This window comes from Nycticebus coucang, chromosome 18, assembly GCF_027406575.1.
Source record: "Nycticebus coucang isolate mNycCou1 chromosome 18, mNycCou1.pri, whole genome shotgun sequence".
Taxonomy (NCBI): domain Eukaryota; kingdom Metazoa; phylum Chordata; class Mammalia; order Primates; family Lorisidae; genus Nycticebus; species Nycticebus coucang.
Window position 1 is genome coordinate 19,154,994 of NC_069797.1, and position 23,809 is coordinate 19,178,802.

The 23,809-nt window shown below is 45.8% G+C and overlaps 1 protein-coding gene across 7 annotated transcripts in view; it reads left to right on the forward strand.

Annotated features, from left to right (window-relative positions):
* GAS7 (growth arrest specific 7) overlaps positions 1-23,809 on the forward strand; it is a 251,170-nt gene that overhangs the window by 117,863 nt on the left and 109,498 nt on the right. The window contains exon 1 of one of the 7 annotated variants that reach the window (XM_053568736.1): positions 11,205-11,459. The exons of 3 other annotated variants lie outside the window; for them this stretch is intronic. In XM_053568736.1, the coding sequence (XP_053424711.1) occupies positions 11,457-11,459 (3 nt within the window). In that variant the 5' untranslated portion in view covers positions 11,205-11,456. Of the gene's footprint in view, positions 1-11,204; positions 11,460-20,801; positions 20,821-20,996; positions 21,078-23,809 lie in introns of those variants that run through there. 3 more of the 7 variants (XM_053568737.1, XM_053568738.1, XM_053568740.1) reach the window with 3 other exon arrangements.

Sequence of the window (23,809 nt, forward strand, 5' to 3'; positions counted from 1 at the left end):
AGTATGTTCCAGCTCCATCCAGGTAAACAAAAAAGATGTGAAGTCTCCATCTTTTTTATGGCTGCATAGTATTCCATGGTGTACATATACCACAATTTGTTAATCCAACAGCACTTGGGCTGTTTCCATGTCTTGGCAATTATGAATTGGGCTGCAATAAACATTCTGATGCAAATGTCTATGTTGTAAAATAATTTTTGATCATACACCTTAGTAGAGGAACTGCAGGATCGAATGGTAGGTCTACTTTTAGTTCATTGAGTATTCTCCAAACTTCTTTCAAAAAGGTTGTATTAACTTGCATTCCCTCCAGCAGTGAAGGAGTGTTCCCTTCTCTCCGCATCCACACCAACATCTGTAGTTTTGGGATTTTGCAGTGTGGGCTAATCTTACTGGAGTTAGATGATATCTCAAAGTGGTTTTGATTTGCATTTCTCTGATGATTAAGGATGATGAGCATTTTTTCATGTGTTTGTAGGCCATGTACCTGTCTGCATCAGAGAAGTTTCTGTTCAAGTCTATTGCCTACATAGAAATGGGGTTATTTATTCTTTTCTTATTGATTAGTTTGAATTATCTGTAGATTTTAGTTATCAGACCTTTGTTGGAAGCATAACCTGCAAAAATCTTCTCCCATTCTGAAGGTTGTCTGTTTGCTTTACTTACTGTGTTCTTGGCAGTGCAGAAGCGTTTTAGTTTGATCAGATCCCAGTAATGTATTTTTAGTGTTGCTTCAAATGCCCGGGGTGGGGGGCGGGGTCTTCCTCATAAAATATTCTCCCAGGCTGATTTCTTCAAGTGTTTTCCCTGCACTCTCTTCTAGTATTTTTATGTTTTCATGTCTTAAGTTTAAATCTTTTATACAGTGAAAATCAATTTTTGTTAATGGTATAAGGTGGGGGTTCAGTTTCGGTCTTCTACAGGTCGCCAGCCAGTTCACCCAGCATCATTTGTTAAAAAGTAATTTTTTAAAATGCATTTTAAAAATAAGAAAATAAATTTTTAATTTTAAAACATTTTTAAATAATGAAAAATTTTAAATGTAAAATAAATATAATTAACACGAGAGCATTCCCACAGATTACAAAGATAACCTCTGTTAACATTTTCTTGTCTTTCCTTAGAACTGCTTTTGGAGTGAGGAGAACATTATTTTCCATATTGAGATCATACTGCATACTGATTTCCAAAGCAGAAACAGTTCTTACAGGGAGGATGATACAAAGAGGGTTTTGATGACAGAAAGCTTCAGCCATCGGGTGGTTTATTGGTCTTTCCTGATTTAAGGGGAATAAAAAGACTCAGTCCATTCAATTTGAGTTTTTAACATGCACAAAACCATTAATTAAGTTCCATGCAAAGAACATGGCCACTGTGGTGCTGTACACAACACAGCGCTGCTTTAGTGGAGGCCGGAAACAAAGACTTTTTGTTTATTGATTCTCCCAGCACGGTGTCCCCAAGCTTGAATAGTCCCCCATTGTCGGCACATGCCTGGGCAGAAAGGGACCATCACTTATGCATGATCCTCACACATGGCCAAGGCTTCGTCTGCACTGGCCTTTGAGGATGGGACAAGAGAAACATGTACACTGGTTTGGGGATGGAGGAGAGCGGAAGAGAGGTAGGTGAGGTCATCGGGGCACCAAATTCCACTCCCCGGAACTGGAAAAGCCCCCAGACTGCACCCAAAATTCGCTGGATCTCTGAGTTGGGAGTGTGACTCACAGAAGCATTTATATGGTTACCTTCTCATTGTTTTCCAAATTTTGGTTTCTCAGTGCCTGGAGGGGAAGCGGTTGGTATCCTCACTTGCATACCTCTAAGAGAACCTTGTGTTTCCTTCATCAATGAAATACTAATGCAACTTAGTGGATGTATATTTCTTGGATCACAACTTTTCGGATCAAAACTCATATTCGCAGCTTAGCTTCAACAAATACGTATCAGATACTCGCTGAAGTGGACAAAACAATGAACACAGGCCGGGAAGTCTTAACCTGAGTTAAACTTTCTGAGGGGTAGTGCCAGCCCCTGTGGTAGTCATTATGATACAGCACTGAGGAAAACAAAATCACACGTTAGTAGGGTAGAGGAGAAATCTGACCAGGATCTGATTTCCTAGGTAACTTTTTGCCTGTTTGTATGCATGGTTTTTGATCATTTATTATCATTGCAACTGGATATTCATTTTATTCTATTTGTTCTAATCTTTTCTAATGGAATACTTCTTTTTTTTTTTTTCAGTTTTTGGCCGGGGCTGGGTTTGAACCTGCCACCTCTGGCATATGGAGTCAGCACTCTACTCCTGTGAGCCACAGGTGCCACCCTGGAATACTTCTTAAATATATATATGGACTCTTTATTTCCTTGATGCTGCTGCTTTCCAATTTGGGGGCAATTTTAACATTTGCCCTGCAAGTCTCTAATTTCATTTTTATATCTGTAGTTGCCCTCAACCACTACTGATACAGATTTTTTATTTATTTTCTTTTCTGAGACAGAGCCTTGCTATGTCACCCTGGATAGAGTGCCGTGGCATCACAGTTCACAGCAACCTCAAACTCTTGGGCTTAAATGATTCTCTTGCCTCAGCCTCCCAAGTAGCTGGGACTACAGGCACCTGCCACAATGCCCTGCTATTTTCTTGTTGTTGTTGTTGCAGCTGTCATTGTTTAGCTGCCCTGGGCCAGGTTTGAACCCATCAGCCGGGGTGTATGTGGGCGGTCCCTTACCCACTGAGCTACGGGCCCTACCTCTGAAACAGATTTTTAAATTAGCAATTTTTATATAATCCTTACTTCATCTATTTTCTTCTTTATTTTGGCTGTTTGGGTTTTTATTGCCATTATTTTTTTCTATTCCTCTTTCAAAGAAGTGACAATTTTTTTTCTATTCTGGCAGTTTTCTGAGTTTCTCCTGAATGATTTTCTGAGAGATGCTCTCCCTTGGGGCCTCTGGGTGAGCTTTCTGGCCCTTTACATGCCTCTCTTCTTTACTTATTTTTTTTTTATTTCAGATTAATATGAGAGTACAAATGTTTAAGTTATATTGTTTTAGATTCTAAGGTAAAGTTCAAGTTGTAGTTGAGCCCTTTACCCTTATTCTTGAACAAGGCGGGATCTATGCAAACTTAGCATATACCACCAGACAGAACAAACAAGACTCTGTCTGCCTGTGGGAAGGTTGACCCTTCCCTCCCCTCCCCTTCATGTAGGTTTGATGATGCACACATTTCTCAGACCACTTTCTGTTTCAAATTGGCTTATGCCTGGTAAACTCCAATTTTACTACCTGGTTCTCTGATACTCTGAATTGATGAAATGCGTGAAACCTCACAGTTCTGCGGACCCTTGCTCATGCCCCACTCCCAGGGCCTCGTCCAGGCTTGACTCAAGGCATGTACCCACACCTCTCAGAACAGTGAACACCTCTCCCAGGCCCCTGCACACTTCCTGCTCAGCTCACTGGTTTTCAGGGAGTTGCTGTGCCTCAGTGGATGATGGGGAGGACCATCCTTAGACAGCATCTGTGCCCCAAGGGCTGGCTGCTTGCTCAGTGCTCAGGTCGCTGCAAATCTTGTATCTCAAATTAGAGACCAAGAGTGGCCAAAGCACGAAGTGCATCTCAAATTACTGGCAGAGAGCAGTGAAGGTGTGAAGTGCGGTTTCCCCCTTTATAGCCCATCTCCAGTTTGTAAGATTTTCTCTATTCTCTTCACTGGCCTAATCGTTCTCAAGGTTTTTTCCTCTCTCTCTTTCTTTCTTTTTTTAAAGCTTGGGTGAGTTTTTTCTCTTTTGCTTCTCTACTTATTGCTGGTTTAACAGACAGTGGACAGAGGCGTCCTGGGGTGGTTGTCAGAACCTCCAAAGCCATTTTGAGGATGCTGCCTGCTGATTTTACATATAGCTTAAGATGGTGTTTCTCAAAGCACAATGAGTTTACAACTAAAGATCTGTAAGATAATTTTAGATCATGTTGAGATGACAGTTTTAAAGTTGTATTTATTTTAGTGTATAATAGAAAAAAAAACCCCAACTGAATCAAATCCATGATTTCATAGATATTATTGCTTAAGGCCAGACTAAATTTAAGTTGTATATAAGTCAGTTCAAAAAAATATTGAGTAAATACCAGTGCAGCTGATACAAAGTGACAGGGCAAGGCATGGCAGTGGGGCATGAATGACTGCAGTCTGGGGGACACCAAGCTACAGAATCCTCTAGAAAGGCTGTTAGGAGACCTTTTAAAAACTCAGCACCATTTCTGACATGTCCACTTGATACTGAGCATCATTTATGGTGTGTGACATATGGAAACTTTATAAGGGACTTGGACCCTCCCAGGCAGCATACAAGAAACTGGCTGCAGTTACCTAATGCAGTGGTCCCCAACCTTTTTGGCACCAGGGACCAGTTTTGTGGAAGACAATTTTTCTGTGGGACCAGGGGTGGGGAGGTGGTTTCAGAGTGATTCAAACACATTACATCCACCTCCGATCATCAGGCATTAGATTCTCATAAGGAGTGTGCAACCTGGATCCCTCCCATGTACAGTTTACAGGAGGGTTTGTGCTCCCTTCGGAATCTAGTGTCACCTTGATGTGACAGGAGGTGGGGCTCAGGCGGTGATGCGAGGGACGGGGAGCTGCTATAAATACAGATGAAGATTCATGCACTCCCCTCCTGCTGAGCCTCCTGGTTCCTAATAAGCCATGGACTGGTACTAGTCCATGACCGGGAGCTGGGGGACCGTAGGGAGATACTGGACCCCAGAATTCATTTGCCCACAGCTGCCCAGCACTCCTTCCCTGGAGCCAGCCACTCCATGTAGCCCACCCAGTGTCTTGCTTTCTTTCCTAACAGCATGGCATCTTATCTCAGATCTTACTTCCTCTGTGATCTTGTGCTCACAGAGCCTTCTCCAGCCTCCTTTCTCTATCCTACTCCTCTTTCCAATATAAACAGGGGACACACCCTGTTTGTATTCAGTGAACATTTTCTTTGGTGTCTCACCTGGGCAGTTGATTACCGTTGACCTTTAAACAACATGGACTTGAATTGCAGGGGCCCACTTATATGGGAATTCTTTTCAATAAATACATTAGAAGATTTTTTTTAGAGATTCACGACAACTTTTTAAAACTTGCGAATAAAGCACCTAACCTAGAGTTATCGAAGAAATTAAAAAAACGTCAGGCATGTCACGAGCACATAAAATATATGTGGTTGCTAATGCATCATTTACTACCATAAATACCCACAAGTCCATTACATAAACTTTAAATTTATCGAGAGTCATACACACAAACCTTCACAGACTGTATGTACTTGACGTCCTTGGCAGTCGATGGAAATGTAAACAAACATAAAAATGCATCATTGAATCGTAACTGCATGTAATTACCTGCAGTCCTACTGTACTGCTATCATAATTTCGTAGCCGCCTCCTGTTGCTGTTGTGGTGAGCTCAAGCGCTGAGGGTACCTGCTCAAATTGCCGTGTGTCCCGCATCGTCTCCGGTCTCCGAGCGAGTGCTTGTCTCTCCAGTAAACTGTGCATTGCAGTAAAAAATGATCTCTCAGTTCTCAAACATTTTTCGTAGTATTTAGTGCAATAGCGTAAACCTTGAATAACACCATGGGACCCATAGGAAGTGTCACTAGGGACACTGGCAGAAAAAGTAGTGACATGACGAGAAAACGTTGCATTGCTAGTCTCGACTGCACTCTGCAGCTTCAGTAGCTCAGCATTTCAGACAGACAATTCACCTTGTAAACAAGCAACATAAACTTGGGGTATTGATAGATAAAGTACAGTACTGGAAATGATGCTCTTCACACAGTTTCTTTTCTCTAGCTTACCTTATTGTAAGGCTATAGTATATAATAAATATAATACGAGGTATGTGTTCATTGACTGTTTAGGTTATTGGTAAGACTTCACGTCAACAGGAGGCTATTTAACAGTAGTTAAATTTGGGAGGAATCAAAAGCTATGTGCAGATTTCAACTGCACACTGCAGAAGAGGCAGAGGACTGGCGGGTGCCCCTAACTCCCATGTTGTTCAAGGCTCAGCTGCATTTATTCCTTCCCGTAATCCCCTGCTCATTTGGTTTCTGTGACTGATTCTCAGAAACGTTCGTCATTTCCCCTTATAGCCCCCTGCACTAGGCCAGTTAGAGGGGAAAGGATGAAGACGTGGTTCTTACTTTAAGAGTCTTGGACAGGGGCACAGGAGAGGGAGAGACTGGGGCCCTAGAATTCATTTTCCCACTGCATAGGTGAGAACTGCCTCAAGGTCCAGCTTTCTGAGCTCCAGGCTCATAACTCAGTGGGATTTCACGACCATCTCTGTACAGCTGTCTTCAGCTGCCCGCTGAACACAAGAACGTGAATCTGTAACCAGCAAACTGCACCACATCCTCCAGCTGTCTCCCACCCCGGCCAGAGCTCACTGGGTTCCTGGTTCTAAGTCTCTTCTTCCCTTCCGAATTACTTTCTCTGTTTCCAAGACTTCTGCTGCTTCTGTCATGTCCTTCACCCTCCAGTCAAGCCCTTTCCTTCTGTCCCTGCTGTGAGGCAAGTTCTGTATCTTCTGAGAATTTATGCCCAGCTCAGCCACAAGTGACCTTGCCCTCCCCTGGATTCTGAAAGCCCTTTTGTCTGCCGAATCATCGTTTGGCACTGTTAGACGCTCGCGCCACACTTATTCCATTATTCTGTGTTTGTGACTGTCTTCCAGATTTTAGAAGTCAGGTTCTAGGTACAATACTGGCCTGCATCTCCCTCCGCCTTCGGGGAAGGGTTGTAACTGTTAATTAATAACTGTTAATGGGTCTGTGAATGGTGGGGAGGGGGCTGTGTGTTAGGGTATGGGGAGCCGTGTAGGGCTGATGAATAATTTTTTTCCTTCATGACTATGAAGCATTTAGAAAAAGCAAGTCATCACCACATCCAGATTTTCTTTCTTATTAATTATCACTATAAGTGAACATAATTGATCCTACAGAGGACTAGGGCCTATAGTGAGTATGGCCTAATTTGCTTGACAGTTTTCAAATCAGCTGAAACAAACAATAATAACAGGAGGGTCAGGCTTTTCTGACACCAATAAAAAACTCAGAAAAATTCAGCTTGGTGGAAAAGATTGCCAGTCTTTTTGCGTTGGGATCACAGGTTTTTTGCTGTCTGTCCTGTACGGGTGGCATTGCATATAGAAACCTATGTATTTGCAGAAGCCAAGATAGCTGCTTTTCACAGCCGACTCTAATGATAAAGTATGATTAATAAAGCGAAACTAAAGCGACTTCTGGATTGAGGCACTGGGATGAACCCAATCAGTAAGCCCATTAGAATGTGTTCGTGAGTTTTACAGACACTGAGTTGTTATGGGGAATCCTAAAGAATAAAATGTCTGCAGAACTAGAACTAGTATGTTCTGCCTAGCTTAGGTCAGAGCAGGTTCGCCTCCTGGTTTATGGGTGGCCCAGAATTGGCCTTGCCATTGGCTAGGGGCCATGCTGGGATTTGAAATGACAAAGCTTTCTGCCTGTTGCCTAGAGCCCTGCACTGTTGCCTGAGATTCTATCTGTTGATCTGTGAGATGGGTGTCAGAGTGGTGTCAGCCACAGCTGTTGATGCTTAACAGCCTTAATATGTCCTCTTTGCTGTTATAAAGCTAAAATCCTGGGCTGTGAAAGCTTCCATGCCATTTTGATTCCATAAAACTGGAGAAACTGAAGGTGAAGGTCTTGGCCATCTAGGCTCAAAGGAAGTTTTGTTCTTATCTTCTCTTGAGTAAGAAAGAGCCTGTTTGCAAGAGCAGCGAAGTACCTTGTTCCTATCTGTGTATTTAGTGTATTTATGCTAGGGAGTCAGACCTCAAAAGTGAATGTGTGGATTCTCCACCCGGCCTCTCCTCCACACCTGGGAGAGTAGAAGATGCCAAGAGCTCAGCTGCCACCAGGGACTCCCCAGCACTAAACATCAGGCTGCCCTCCTCTTTATTGGCTGGTCTGGGATTGTTTTACAAACCAGATTAAAGCATTGCATTTCTCGTGTTTTTATGAAGGAGGCCGGAGGGAGAGAGAGAGAGAAATAGGGACTGTGATCTGTGATCTCATAACTACTTTCTGCCCCCCTGGTCTCTCCCTCATATTTGATGTTTAATATCCTGCTGTTGTGATGGTTTCTGCAAAGTACAGCCCAGATTGTGTTTTCTCCCCAGCTCAAAACCCATGACTAGTTTCTTTTTGCTTACAGAGTGAGTGTCTGAATTTCTCAGTTCTTGGTACTCCTGCTATCTGATTCCATCCTTTGCTACTATTTCTCTCACGGTCTATGCCTCTTGAACTCCAGTGAATGGTTCCACCTGCTTTTTTTCACACCCTCTGCCCACACCGTTTCCCACTAGGCCTTTGTTCATGCTGGCCACCTGGCCTGGATTGTCACCCCCTTAGCCTGTTGCTCTGATCCATCCTTCCTGATCTACACTCAGAGCCTCCATCTTTTCCTCTGTTAGAAAGGATTATAGGAATTTCCTCCTAGATCGATTAGCTGGATCAAGTGGCACAAGACATGTGAAGCATAGAATAGCACCTGGTCCAGAGGGAATGCTCAGTATGAGGTCCCTGTGGTCATTCCTGCAGCAGATTGGACCCCAGCAATTAGAGAGGGGAGGTGGAGTCCCCCAAGCAGCCACATCCATGGCTTTAAGAAGAAAGAAATGCTTCCTGCCCCAGGCATGGGAGAGAAAAGACAGATACAGAAGGGAGTTGATATATCCAAGGGAGAGACACATTGTCACCTCCCTCCAGAAGCTGCTGAACGTGCCTTGGCCCTCAACAGAAAAGCCCACGGTTGACTTTATGATTCTGGCTGTGTTGCCTTGGTTTCCTCATCATGGTGAGTCCTGGTGCAGATTCTCAGTCTCGTCTTCTAGTTGTGCTTTTTAGTCCCCTCTGTCCTCTGGGTGTACATTTCACCTTCCCTGGAGAGTCTGCCTTTCAAGTCTCCTGATGTGACTTACATGTCACAAGAGCCTGTGGTCTAAACTATTTCTGTGGGTCTCAGACGAAGTTTTTTTATTCTGGGAAAATACCCATAACACGAGCTCTAATGAACTCTACCGTCTTCACCATTTTTAAGTGTACAGTGCAGCATTGTGAAGTACATTAACATTGTTACGTGCCTGTCACCACCATCTGTCCCCAGGACACTCTCATCTTCTCACACGGAATCTCTGTACCCTTCATAGCTCTCCATCACCCCGTCCTCCAGCCCCGGCAGCCACCGTTCTGCTTTCCGTGTCTATGACTCTGACTATGTGGGTACCTCATGTGAGCACGTAGGACCGTAAATCATACCGTATTTACAGTGTTTGTCATTTGGTGTCTGGCTGTTGCCTTAGCATAGTGTCCTCAGGGTTCATCCTCATCCTAGCAAGTATGAGAACTTCCTTCCTTCTGGAGGCTAAATAATCATATTCCACTGTGTTTATTACAGCACGGGTTGTTACTCTATTCCTCAGGGGTGGACATTGGGATGGTTTCTACCTTTTGGCTATTGTAAATAATGCTGCCACTAACAGGGGCGTATACCTATCTCTTTAAGAGCTTGCTTTCAGAGGGTTTTTTTTTTTTTCAGGTGGGGGTAAAGAACCACAATTGGAATTGTTGGACCATAGGATAATTCTGTGTTTGATCTTTTTGAACAACCCATACTGTTTTCCACAGGGGCTATACCATCTTTACATACCCACAAGCAATGCACAGGGTTCCAACGTTTCTACACCCCCACCGCCTTATTTTCCTGGGTTTTGTTTTGTTTAGTTTTTATGGTAGCCATCCTAACAGGTGTGAGGTGATGATACCTCATTGTGGTTTTGAGTTGCATTGCCCTAATGATTAGTGACGTTGAGCATCTTCTCAAATGCTTCTTGGCCATTTTTACAGCTTCTTTGGATAAATGTGTTTTGCTTAAGTTTTAATTGGGTTGTTTTTGCTTTTTATTATTAGGTCTAGACTTGTTTTGGACCCAGGGTAACTGTAGCACCTACCCTTTCAACCACTGTGGGAGGTAACAACAGTAACCTCAGCTTTCATGGAGCTTTTCCATCATCCACTATGCAGAATGTTTACATAGCTTCCCCCCTTTCATCCTCAAGCTTTGAGAAAGATACTTTGTATGATCATCTTCATTTTACCTAGGAAGCCATGGAAGCCTAGAGGCCTTACCCAAGGTCTCACAGCTGGTAAGCAGTGAAGCAACACTAGCTTAACCGTGACCTAACTCCACCACTGGGTGATAGTACTGATTTCTTAGCCCCCTGCTAAGGAGCTGGTATTGAAACCGCTTCATAAATAACAGTTCATCCATAGCTTAAGAAAAGAAGTGAGATTTTAAAGGAAACCACCTCCGGGCTTCAGGATCTTGGTCTCTCCAGAAAACCATATTCAGTTCTATATGTAGAATCGGTTCCTAAAATCCCAAAGGTTTGCATCTGAAAGCAAACTCAGAAATATGTGGCATTTTAAGTGCTAAATATTCAGCTGCTCCAAAAAGCTCTCTAAAGGGAGTGATATGATGCATTCACCAAGGCTCCAAGGCTCTGCCTAAACTCATTCAGTTGGTGGATGCAATGTTGCTGTCAGGGTCCAGGCCCTTCTTCACCTGTCACTAATGGCTTTGTGATCCTCTGGCCCCCTTCATCTGATACATTTCACAACCTCCTCTTTGGCCCCTGTCTGTCCAAGTTTGGTCATGGAGGACGGAGGGAAGGCCCTGTGGAGACCCACATCTTGCCCCTTTGGGGGGACAGCAGCTTCCCCTGAATGGGTCTCAACACAGTGATTCTTTGGGGGAGCAGTTTCTGTTCTTTTTATGTTGGCTTTTTTCTGGCCTTGAGTTCACACAGCTGGGGCCGGGGCTGGGACCAGAGCCGTGACTTAGGGTTGGGAAGAAGCTGGCCAAAACATTCCCCAGCAGGGCTTGGGCAGGCCCAGGGAGTCCCGCCTAAAATGCAGTGGACAAAGCTGCCCTTGTCCACAGGCCTGGGGGTGGGAGGCATCTGGTCAGTGACACAAGCTTGGCCATTGTTTGTCATGACCTCAGCCAACTTTTTTTAGCTGAGAAAGGGGAAAAAGAGAGAGAGTGAAAAAAAAAAATGAAGGCCTCCAGAAACTTTGCATCTGGAAAGTCCAGAATGAGTTGTTGATTTCCTAATAAGCACTGGAGCCGACTTGGAAGGAACTGAGCAATGTAGTGGGTTCTTTGTGAAAGAACAGCAGTAAGAGAAAGCCACAGGAACATCCTCAGGGGGCCCAGAGCACAGTCCCGGTCCTCAGAGACTGCCTCGGAGGGGAAGCTGGCAGAGGGCTGGCCCTGAGTCTGGGGGCTCCAGACAGGACGCGCTTCTCTGAGTTAAGAGCACCCAAAGAAGATTAGCTCTCTCTGATGGTAAGAATCGGTTCTTCTTGCCTACAGGTGTGTGCTCAGCTTGCTTTTCTCTGCATGTTTCTAAAATGACTTTGACATTTTAAAGAAGCAGCTCAGAAAACTCTTGGAGATTGGAGCTGTATAGCACTGCCAAGCTTTGAAGGCTGGGGACCCTGTGTGCTGGGGGTGGGGGGCACCTTTCACAGACCGAGTTGTGAACATGGAGAAAAGAGGACGTGGGCTGTTGGGTGAGAATCAGGAGAAGCGGAAGGGAGGAGGAGAAAGACTTACAAAGGGATGTCTGTGGGGAGAGAGGGAGTCTCGGTTCCTCCAGGTACCTGGGGAGCAGTTCAGCTGGAGAGAAGCAGAGCAGAGGTGTGGATTTGTACAGAGTCCGAACTGGCTTCTTCCACTTAACTTTTTCCAGCTAAAAAACTTGGCTTCTACTCCACGGCCCTGTTCTAGTTGGGACACTGTAAAGTGGAAGGAGGCTCTTTGGGAATTAGAAAGCAGTAATGGAGGTAGGGGGAGCCGTGGAAGGGTCTGAGCTTGCAGAAGGTAGGCGACTCTCTTCCCAGTAGTGCACGGCGCCTCCGGGCTTGGGCTGAGGCTCCCTTTCCAGTTTGGCAGTGGAGGCTGCAACAACTTGTGGAAGCACTTCTGAGTCTTAGGGGTAGAACAGCCTGGCTTGGTCAGTTTTCCCACCTCTGGAATTTTAGACAGCCCCTTTCTTTGGAAAGTAGGACTCCTCATCAGAATTTGGATGGCTTTCCTAAAGCTGTATGCAGCTGAGAGAGGTCCAGCTTGTATGGAAAGGCTGGTCTATTTCTATGCATAATCTTTCTTCAGAATGCGCTCTCCCACCTCCCTGAGCCAGGCAGCATGTCTGATTTTGGTGTGGCTTCCAACTGAGTCCTGATCCAGTGCCAAGGGAAGGAGCACCCTCTTAGGTACCAGTTGACCTCCTAGGAAAGTCCACAGCGGGAAGGCTTAATGTGCATGTGAATTGCCCAAGGACCTTTAAAATCTGTGCTGGTAAAGGGCCTGGGACTCTGCATTTCTAGCCAGCTCACAGAGGACTTCCAGCCACTGGTGTAGGAACGACACTTGGAGAATTGCTGCTGTAAGGAACTCAGACCAATCAGTCAAGTTCTGACCAAGTTAGGGCTGTCCAGGATTTGACTGCAGAGTGTAGGGAGTTCTGGCCAGTCTGGCTGCAGATCGTGGCTGGGTTGGTTGGTGGGAACAGAGGGCTTAGCAGAGAAGATGAATACGGAGGGGTGTGCAAGGGGAGAGCCCAAGTCAAACTCTGGGGAAAGGGGCACATGGGGTGCAGAGACTGTTAGGGGGGCTCACCCCACCCGAAGTGGACTGTGTGTTTGGGGTGCAATGTGAGTGGCCAGCCAGAAAGTGAATTGCTAGCAAGCCTAGAAAAATTCCCCCGGAACCTGCCTTTGGTGCACGCCGGGTGACACAGAGATAGAAGCCCAGGATGCCAGGGCAGAAATCCAGTTGCTGGGCACACAGATCAGTCACATGGCACAGGAGAATGAGGAGGACATGGGTCCAAAAGGACAGGACTCACTGTGGAGAGAGGTGGTGAGGCAGGATCCCAGGTGTTGGGGGCAGCGTTTCAGAAGCAGTCAGATGCCTCTTAATCCCGTGTCTACACTCAAATGTGACTTTTTTTAAAGGCCTCAGAAACCTTCTGGTCCCACTTCTGCATTATAGAGATGAGGAAATTGAGGCTTCCTGGCAGAGATGAAGGGGATTACTCAAGACCGCAGCACTTTAGGCCTGGTCCTCGGGTCCTGGTTCCCACCCTGCATTCTTTGTGTGGTGCTACAGAACAGGGGCAGGTCCCAAATCTCGATAATGGTAATGGCCATCACCATTAGTCTACTTGAGATGCATCAGTAGCAGCAGCTCCAGAAGTGTCAGCTGAGTTGGGGTGATTGGGATTGCACCCCTTACTGCCTCTTGGAAACCATTCCATCCTCTTGTTAGACGTCGTTTTCTTCCATCGCTCACAGTTCAGAACCAATCAGGAGCCATCTCTCAGAGTCGGAGGCCTTTGATTAGAGTCACTTGGAGCACAGACTCTTAGCTCTGCAGAGTAATGGGAATGAGTCTTCGTGGTGAGAAGAATTCTGTTTTCTTTTGGTGACTGTAGGTCACTCTGCCAGCATGGAGTACCCGCAGAGGTCAGCCGGATGGCAGGCACAGGCAGGCCGTCAGTGGGGTCTGCCTTTATGCCCTCATGAGCTCCAGTCTCCACCAACCCCCCAGGGAAGGTTGCTTTTGCCTCTGTTGCAACTCTGGGTGGCAATTTGGGCTTAAAGATCTTTCTGGTAGGCAGGCTGCTTTGCAGGACATACTGAGCCTGTTATTAGCAACTTTCAGCTCCCTTCCTCACTTCTGAACGTCGTAATCCATTTTGAACCGAACAGAATGCTTAGATTTGGTTACCAGGTTTTCTTTAGAGTTGTAATAACTTTGCAAGGTGCCAGGCATAGGTATTTGGGGACTTTGCAGCTTAATATTAAGGAAAGGCTAGGGAGGGCATTTTACAGTATTTATTTCTCTATGTGTATTTTTTGGCAACGCCAAACGTTGGCAAAACTGTCTTGTTCCCAGGTTTTCTCCTCTGGAAAGGGAAATTGACCAGGAAATCAGTTAGAGGGCCCTTACCCTACCACGATCCCCCTAGGAAGAGTGTTACAGGTGAACAATCCACAGATTGTCCTTTGAAAGTGTTTTTTGGGGTAGGATAATTGATATCATTCTAGATATAAACTAGCATAGAAAATCTAGGGTGTATTTCAAGATCATTAACCTTTAGGACTAAGAGAAGTTGCCCAACTCCTTCCTTTCACAAATAGGGACATTTCAGCACTAATTGGCCTTAACAGTAACCTGTGGCAAAGGAGAGAATCCCTGGTGTTCAGCTACCTCACAAAGACAGGAGGTATTGCCCAGACTCTCACATGCTGGTTTGGGCATGCGTTTCACGTCCAATTTCTGTTAAATCATTTCATTTTCTTGGTGTCTCAGACAGTATTTCTTTCCCACCAAGTCTGAGTTCGATTCGGCTGAGTAAGTGAAAGCTTATCTAGACCCAAAGAGTTTTAGGCCTTTTCCTCTTTAGGGCCCAAAAAAAGTTGGGGAAAAAATGCATCAAAAAAGGTAATCTTTCATGAAGATTTATGATTTTTGTTTTTATCAGTAAGTCTCTGCCACGTTTTTTGTTTATATTGCTGCTGCTTTGCAAGCTGAACTGGACATTTCAATGCCTTAAAATTTCCCTGGTGGTGGTTTTAGGCTCTGTTGCAAAAGACGTCTTGTTCACACAGGTCAGAGAAGCATAGCATTTGAGAGCTGGCAACCCCCTCATTTTACAGATGAGGAAACAGAGGCCGGGAGTAGCTAAAGGAACTACACACATTACAGCTGTTGCCTGAGAACACAGTGCCTCTTTTTTTTTTTTTGGCCGGGGCTGGGCTTGAACCCACCACCTCCGGCATATGGGACTGGAGCCCTACCTGCCGAGCCACAGGCACCGCCCAACACAGTGCCTCTTGATGACTAGATCTGGTGTTTTGTTTTTGTTTTTTTTTTATTAAATCATAGCTGGGTACATTAATGCAATCGTGGGGTACCCTGTGCTGGTTTTATATACAATTTGAAATATTTTCATCACACTGGTTAACATAGCCTTTCTGGCTTTTTCTTAGTTATTGTGTTAAAACATTTATATTCTACATTTAGTAAGTTTCACATGTACCCTTGTAAGATGCACTGTAGGTGTGATCCCACCAATCCCCCTCCCTCTGCCCATCCTCCTCCCTCCCCTCCCCTCCCTTTTCCCATATTCTTAGGCTATAATTGGGTTATAGCTTTCATGACTGAAACTAAATTATTTTCATAGTAGGGCTGAGTACGTTGGATACTTTTTCTTCCATTCTTGAGATACTTTGCTAAGAAGAATATGTTCCAGCTCCATCCATGTAAACATGAAAGAGGTAAAGTCTCCATCTTTCTTTAAGGCTGCATAATATTCCATGGTGTACATATACCACAATTTATTAATCCATTCGTGGATCGATGGGCACTTGGGCTTTTTCCATGACTTAGCAATTATGAATTGGGCTGCAATAAACATTCTGGTACAAGTATCTTTGTTATGATGTGATTTTTAGTCTTCTGGGTATATACCTAGTAGAGGAATTGTAGGATCGAATGGCAGGTCTATTTTTATAGATCTGGTGTTTTTTACTGATGCTTGTGCCATCCCAGGTTGGAGGTAGGATATCAGAGTGGCCTGTGCTATTTTTATACTGCCAGAGAAGAGGGAGGAGGGAAGGAAGCAACATTCCTCAACAGCCCACCAGGAAGTGGAGAGTTTGAATAAAATACCTCTGTTAATGAAAAGCCCGTGAGCAGACTCTCAGATTTTCTGACTTAGAAGCCAGAAGCTGGCACATGCTGTCAGGAACAGTTTACTTTGCCCTTTTTAATGGTGTGAAATTAGGACCACAGAGACTTTGAAGTGGGACAAAGTACAGAGGCTTTCTCTGGGGTTCCCCACGCTCCTCCAGGCATCGTGTGGGGAGGAAATGTCTGCTTCTCTTCCCTCTATACTTCAGGAGCGCTGTGGGACACTCCCCCGCCCCCCACCTGTCCTGTTGCCCTGAAACACAGCCATGAGCCCTTTAGAAACCTCTTCCAAATCACTTTCTGAAGCCAAAGAAGTGACCCTGACATTCGCTGGCACAATTATACTGATGGACCAATGCAGGGATTCTCCTGAAGGATGCTGAAGTGTGGGCATCTGTCTCTCAGACCCTTGTCACACTGTGTGGGGTCACTGAGCGGATGCTGCCAGCAGGAAGACCAGCCACCTCAGATACGTGAAGTGTGCTCACATCCAGAATAGTCCTCATTTCTGCATTTTCTCCTCTAGAACCCTATTAATTGGCCCTCTGTCTTATATTTGCACAGGGCAGATGCAATGACCATAAAAATCTCATCCCCCGGGGTTGGAGAAGTAAGGGCTTGTTCAGGAAGGTCTGCAAGGCCCACACTGGGCATTTCCTTCCTACCTCGCCTCCCTCCCCCTCATCTTCCTCCCCACACTTCAAGGCTGAATGGCTTCTGAGCCAGGAGGGGCCATCCAACCCATCCTTGCAGTTTGCAGGATCATTTGCAAATCTTTTCAGCGTGGAAACAGGGAGACCCCATGTTTTCCAGCAAATTTCCCTTTGAGGGTTGACTTCCTGTATCCTTCCTGCATGGACTACAGTGTAATTATGGTCATCAAAATTCCTGGTTAACCAGATCATTCCATTTCTTGATAGGGTCAGAAAATACAGAGGTTATTGTTCTGTGTCCGCTCTCTGCCCAGTCCTGAGAAACATACCCAGTGAGTTGATCGGCCCCCAGGGAGGTACTGGGGGCTTGCAGATGGATATCCAGGGTGGCCTGTTAGGAGTTAGGTTAAGTCTGGAGTGTCCCAAATGGTTCAGCCTCCAGGCCCATGGCAGCATCTGGGAGAAAACTCTCATGGCCTTAGTGTCTACCTCTCATTGTGGGTGCCAGTGACAGCCCAGTGTGAGGCTTTGCAGACAGAGGACAGTGACGGGTGGGGTGTAGGGGGAAGTAACTGCTGCAGGTGAAGAGTGAAATGGCAGATACTCCATGGGGACTAGAGTTGCAGCCTGACTGGTGAGCCAGGTGAGTCACCCCTGAGCACTTTTAGGTCTCACCCAGGGAGGTTTGGAAGAGGTCATCTGATATAAGCAAATGGGAAGTTTCTGTTATGGACTCAAAGAGGCAGCCCTGCTAATCAGGTGATTTCTAGTAAGAGGGGTTGAGTATAAGCATGGAGGGTTCTGGCAACACCTGTGACAAATTTGCAAATCGAAAAGTGGAAGAAGTAGCCAGGTGTGTGGCTCACGTCTGTAATCCCAGCACTCGGGGTGGCCAAGGTGGGTGGATTGCCTGGGATCAGCCTGAGCCAGAGTGAGACTCCTGTCTCTAAAAAAAATAGCTGAGTGTTGTGGCAGATGCCTGCAGTCCCAGCTACTCGGGAGGCTGAGGCAAGAGAATCACTTAAGCACAAAAGTTTGAGATTGCTGTGAGCTGTGATGCCACAGCACTCTACCAAGGGAGACAAAGTGAGACTCTGTCTCAAAAAAAAAAAAAGTGGAAGAAGTAAAGGTGACCCCTTATGGCTTTGTGTTGGTGAGAGCAGGAGGTGAAGCTCATGCATCACACAGGGGTCCACACAGTGTGGCTCAGGGGACGTGGACATGCTCAGACACAGGCCAGGAATACCCACACACTCTTCTCTGAGCATCAGCCCTGGGAACGCTTTGAGGGCTTACAAAACCAAACAGGCGGTATAAACCAGGTCTGTGGAAAGGCCTGGTTTCCTGTTGAGTTTTCCCTCAACCCGCGAAGATCTTTGGTCTCAGCTTATCCACCTGAATGGATTCCAGGGCTCGACATTCCCTGTGGAAGGTGATTGCCCAGTAACAGGAGGTGGAGGTAGGACTCACAGCTCTGGGGTCTTGGGCTTCCAAAGACTCTTCTCTTCTGTTGTGTTTGGGTACCATTCAGTCTCCAGGAAGGAGACAAGTGTGGACACGAGATGCCAGAGGACTGAGGATGGGAGACACCTGGGTGGGCACATGATTGCTTCCGCGGGAGGGACGGGAGGACCCCGAGGGTGCTCCTTTGTGGGCCTGGAAGGGAACGTTGGGTTTCTGCTTCCATCTCTCTGTGTCCTACAAACAGTCTCACTGTTTCTCCTGCCTTTTGATCTTTTCTAGTAGTATCTGGAATTCGTGACACAGGCTATTATTTCACTTTTTTCAAAATCAGCATGTTTTGAGAATAGCAACATGGGCACATGATTCTCTAACGAGATTTATAATTATTGATGCATTCTTGTGCACTGCTTCCCGCACTTAGCCCTGGTCCTTGGACCCTGATTTCTTCCTTCTTCACCTTTCTTTGCCTTCGTCTCTCGGGCAGCTGGAGTACATCTTTTAAGTACTTCTACTAAGGATGACATATGAGCGGTATTTTGTGAGTCCTTGTCTGCAGAAGAATATATTTCTGACGCCTTCACTGGTAGAAGACTTCTTGGCTACCGATGAAGGTCTTGGTATTTTCCACATAATACACCGGAGGCGTCTTTTGAGATGTGGTTTCAGAGAAGTTTGAGGCCAGCCTTATTTTTATTCTTTCATTGGTCTTCCCACTTAGATGATTATAGAACTTTTGACCTTATCTTTGCAGTGTAAATCTATTGCTAGGGGTGTCTGCAAGTTGGCCTTTTGAACTCCATTTAGCCCTGAACTGTGTAGGACTGCCCATGCTGCACGGCTCAGAAACGATTTTTCCCCCACATCAAACTCTGTTTATGTAATAGTTTCTTTTCTTTTGGCGTGTTCAGGAACACCCACTATCTATATCGTGGCTTGCTGTTTTGTCCTCTTGTTTGCATTTTTTCCCCCATTTCCTTTGCATTCTGGGAATAAAAAAATTCTCATTTGTTTTGTACATAACTAATTCATGGGGGTTTTTTTATTTGCAATACTAATGCTATGTTTTATTGCAACCAATGTTCATTTCCCTTCTGTTACAACCTTTCAAACTTCCCTATAATTGTTATCATTTCCTGTTCCTTTTTAATATCATTTTTGTGTGTTTTTTCCAAACCCACTTGCCTTTTTCTTTGTATTTGCTTTGTTCTCTCCTTATGATGTTTTTGGGTCTTGTAACATAGATGCCGTATCTTCCTTCCCTTTATTGAGGTTGCTAAACGGTTTCTTCTAGATGCTTTATGAGGTCATGATTAGAAGTCTGTGTTTCTCTTGAGGTTTCTGGATAACACTTCCTGTCTATATTCTGCACTTAAAGAAACACCCAGTATTACTCTGTATTACCTTGCCTCCCCCCAGTTTGTGGTGCTATAACGAAATGCTTGAGACTGGACAATTAATAAAGAAATAGAAATTTATTTCTCACAGTTCTGTAGATGGGGAAGACCAAGGTCAAGGTGCTGGCAGTTTCCTTCTCTGCTTCCAAGATGACGCCTCCTTGCTGTGTCCTCCACAGGGGAGGAACACTGTGTCCTCACAGGGCAGAAGGCAGAAGGGCAAGCTAGTGAATGCTGCGTGAAGCCCCTCTTATGAGGGCCTTCATCTCATTCATGGAGTCCTCCTGGCCTAATCACCTCTTCAAGGCTCCTATCACCAGGAAGGAGCCTTGGCAACACCTTAATTTTAGAGGGGACATATTCAACTCATAGGAGAGTCTACTCAGTAGAGCTGTTAAGAGTTGGGATTTGTTCACAGGTAGGGCACACACACGTCCCGCCACACTGCTGTTTCCTGTCTAGTTGTTCAGTGAAATAACCTCAAATCTGTAGTCCAGTTCCTACTATAATTCTCAATTTTCATTCATTTGCTGATTCATTCAGGGTTCTGGGCACTGCACTGTGACCAGGAGAAATGTGGTCCTGCCTGTCTTCCTGAATCTTAGGACTTATTTCTCTGTTGATATGATGGGTTGCCTTTGCTCTTTTCATCCTCCTCCTCCAGGCCAAGCCTCTGAATCCCTGACCTTTAGAAAAACATGAATATAATACCAGGGTCCAGCCTGAAGACTACTTTTACCTTCTGAAAACTACACTGCCAGAATGCACTGTACCATTGCCAGGGGTCCCCTGCTTCCTCCCCAGCTATTTCCTGGGCATAGAAACCTCTGAATGTGGCTAGATGACCTCCTTGGATGAGGAGAATAGCACTTTCACCTGTGAGATGGAAGAAAGATGGCCAGTATTCTTGTAGACACAGACTCTGAAGCTGGTGATATTGTGGTGGGATGTGGGGCCCTTGTTTTTGATTTGTGTCTTAATCCGTAGTCAGAGGAGATTGTCAGACCTTGGGTAGCTGTTCCCAGCTCTGAGAGGGAGTCTGCTCACCCTAAACGGGTGTCCAGTAGAAAGGTACGAAGTAGAGTGAATTGCCGGTCTGCAGCCCGGGGTCGGGGGTGGGTCTTGGTCTTCCTTGTGGTCCCAAGCAGCCCTGTCAGTAATGGGTTGACTCCCCATTGAGTGCAGGGCTGGAGGTGGGGGGCCATTCCAGGACTACTCAGGTGGGGGGCCATTCCAGGACTACTCAGGGCTTACTAGTAATGAACTGCTCCCAGAGACCGAGGTCTCCCAGCCACAGTCCCAGGCCCTGGCTGCTTCTGGGTGTCCGTCTGCCTACATGGTTGGGGAAGGGAGAACTTGCTGAAGAGTCCTTCGTGGAGGAGCCTTCAAGCAGTGCCAATCACAGCACTGGGCTCATTAGCAGGCATTGCCATGGTAACGGGTCTGCCAGAAAGTGGCTCGTTAGGCTGACAACTTCAGAGATGTTATATATAGATCTGGGTGTGGGGGGAGAGGGGGTGTGGGGCCCTGTGGATATGCCTTTCTTTAGAGCTCCTATTGCTTCTGGGTCTTGGGTGTGAGAAGACGCAGAGTGGGAGACCTTAAAACTGTCTGATCTGGCTGCTAAAGCGAGTGTCTGAAGACCACCCGTTAACCCCGGTGTGCGTAGCGCTTGCTCACGGCTCTAGAAGGTAAGAGTCGGGTGCTCCCGGAAGCCTCTGTGAGAGTCCCGTAGGCGGAGGTGGCACCCATGTTGAACTTGAACTTGGAATGGTGGAGGCTGTGGGGAGCAGAGCAGAGGGGCTGGTACTGCCTGGAGGCTGCAGAGACAACTAGAGTCTCTGTAAGATTGTCTATTTGAAGGGTTTGGGGCTAGGGGACAGGACCTTTTTCTTTAATAAGTAACCATGCAGCTTGATGCTATCTATCTTTTTTTTTTTTTTTTACAAATGGAGATTATAAAAAATGTATAATTTTGGTTTTGATTTCAGAAGTGATGTTTTCTCTCAGTTGCTGCCTCTAAAGCTGCAACGGAGTGGTTCCTGATGACAGTAAGCACAGGACTTACCCAGGAGAAGTGTTAAAAATGCAGATCCTTGGGCTGCAGGTAGATTTGGTGGTTAAACTGGGACCTAAGCAGGTGCATGTTAGCTCACCTCCAGGTGACTGATACGTGTCCCAAGGTGACCACATCTTGAGAAACACTGCTGTATGGGGGTTTGTTTTTAATCTTGAGGTGACTTTGCTTGCCTGCTTTTACTTTATTTTTTAATAGGGGAATCAGTGGACACCATTAAGAGGAAAATTTTTTTTGGTTGTGTTATTTTAAATAAGGCAACAGGGAAGTCAGCCTACAGCTCGGGAACGTGACGGTTTGCATGAGGGTGGTGATATTTTTGTACATCTCCTGGGAAGACATATGCTCACTTGGGGACTGTGACAAAGGCAGGAGCTTCAGGCCTGAGTTATCATCGTCCTTAGGTGGGAGATGGGATGCTGGGTGGTCCCAACAAAGCAACGGAACTGATTTTTTGTGGCTATGAGGAGATGTAGCCTGGCTTTAGGTAACTGAAAGGAGGTCTCTAGAACAAAGCTAATATTTAAAGCAGTTTGTTCTTACCATTTAATCAGATGTGCAATATGGGGGCAAGCTGTTAAACCCTCTGAATCTCAGATTCCTCATTTTAAAATGGGAATAAATGCCAGCTGTGAGGCAGGCTTGTTGGAAAGATTAGCCAGTTGTCTGGAGCACCTGACCCAGTCCGTGGTGCACTGTAGACATGTGAAAACTGGGAAGTTATTATTGATGGGTGCAAGTGGGGGCCGCTCTCAGGTATTTCTTGAGTACCTGCTTCACTTAGGGTTCTGAAGTGGCCTAGAAACCTCTTGATATTACATATGAAATAGGGCGATCGTGTATGTGTACACACTCACATACACACACCTATTTTGAGAGGCAGAAGATCCATCACTTCCTTCAGACTAGAGGAAGGGCTTCCATATATAGTTGAACAGGTTGTCTGCTGAACAGGGAGCCCAAATGAGGGAGGAAGGAAAGGAACTGAAACCTAGCCTTTCGCTCTTTCCGAGGAATGGCCCCTTTCAGAGGAAGAGGCAGTGTTTTGTAATCCCCGCAAAGATACCCCGTGTGTTGGGGGAAGAATTTCCGAGTTGGAGGAAATCACTTTCATTTCCCCCCATCTCCCGGGTACCCCTGATCTTACTCCTTCTAGGTGGGGTCCCCAACTCCCTGGGCTTGTGTCACCTCTGTTTCTCCTTCCTATTCCCATGGGAAAAAGCTGAAAAAACTGAACGAGAGAAGCCACAGGACTAACGAAGGGAAGGAAAGGATTTAACTTGGAAGGAATCTAATCAGAAGAGTGAGTTTGGGAGAGACCTTAATTACTGGGTGGTTATTCACGCTGTATCTTCTTGATGACTGGGGGCTTGGGCAGATCTGCCCAGGAGCTGGCTGTTCCTGCCCCTCCATGACCACACAAGGTGAGGTAATATTAGTGCTTTGGGGCTCTTAAGTGAGGGCTCGAAGGTGGGGAGGTCTAACTTCTGCTTCCACCGCATCTTGTTTTAAAAAGGTGGTTTTTTTTTTTATGTTCTGGCAAAAAACACAGAACGTGAAAGTTTGCCGTCAGTAGTGTTTATTCATTCACAATATTGTGTACCCACTCTGTCATTCCAGAACATCGTCATCACCCCAAAAGGAAAACCTCCACCGATTTCCTCCTCCCTCTGGTCCCTGGCAACCATGAGTCTATTTCTGTCTCCATGGCTTTGCTCATTCTGGGCATTTCATGTAGATGGAATCCTGCCATGTGCAACCTTTTATGTTTGGTTCCTTTGACTCAATATCACGTTTTCAAGGTTTATCTGTGTTGTATGTGTTGGCTCTCCATTTCTTTCTATTTCGGAATAATATTCCGTTATACGGCTACATTACATTTTGTTTATCCATTCATCCATTGATGGCCGTTCAAGTTGTTTTCACCATTTTGGCCATTATTACACCACTTTGTGTTTGAACATTTATTTCCAGTTTGGGGGGGTCTATACCCAGGTGTCTCCAATCTTTTAACACCGAATTTGTTTCTGGTCAGTCCCCAGGAGGTCAGACCACAGCTGCCTTGGGAGGTGGTGGCACAGAGCTGGGGCCATGGCCATGGAGGAGGGGATACAGACGCCGCCTTTGCTACTTTGGCCGAGTAAGAAAACCGGCCTGTTTGGTGCACGTACCCTTCTTCTCCCCTCTTTTGGCACCTCACGGCCCTCCCTAGCTCAGTACTGGGGTCCCTCCCCCTTTCAATAGGGCCCACATTTCCTAGTGGAGGGAGATTTCAGAGCAGTTATTGTATCTCCGGGACTGTTAGTGTCCTCACATGTTCTGACCCAACAAGATTATTCAGATAAA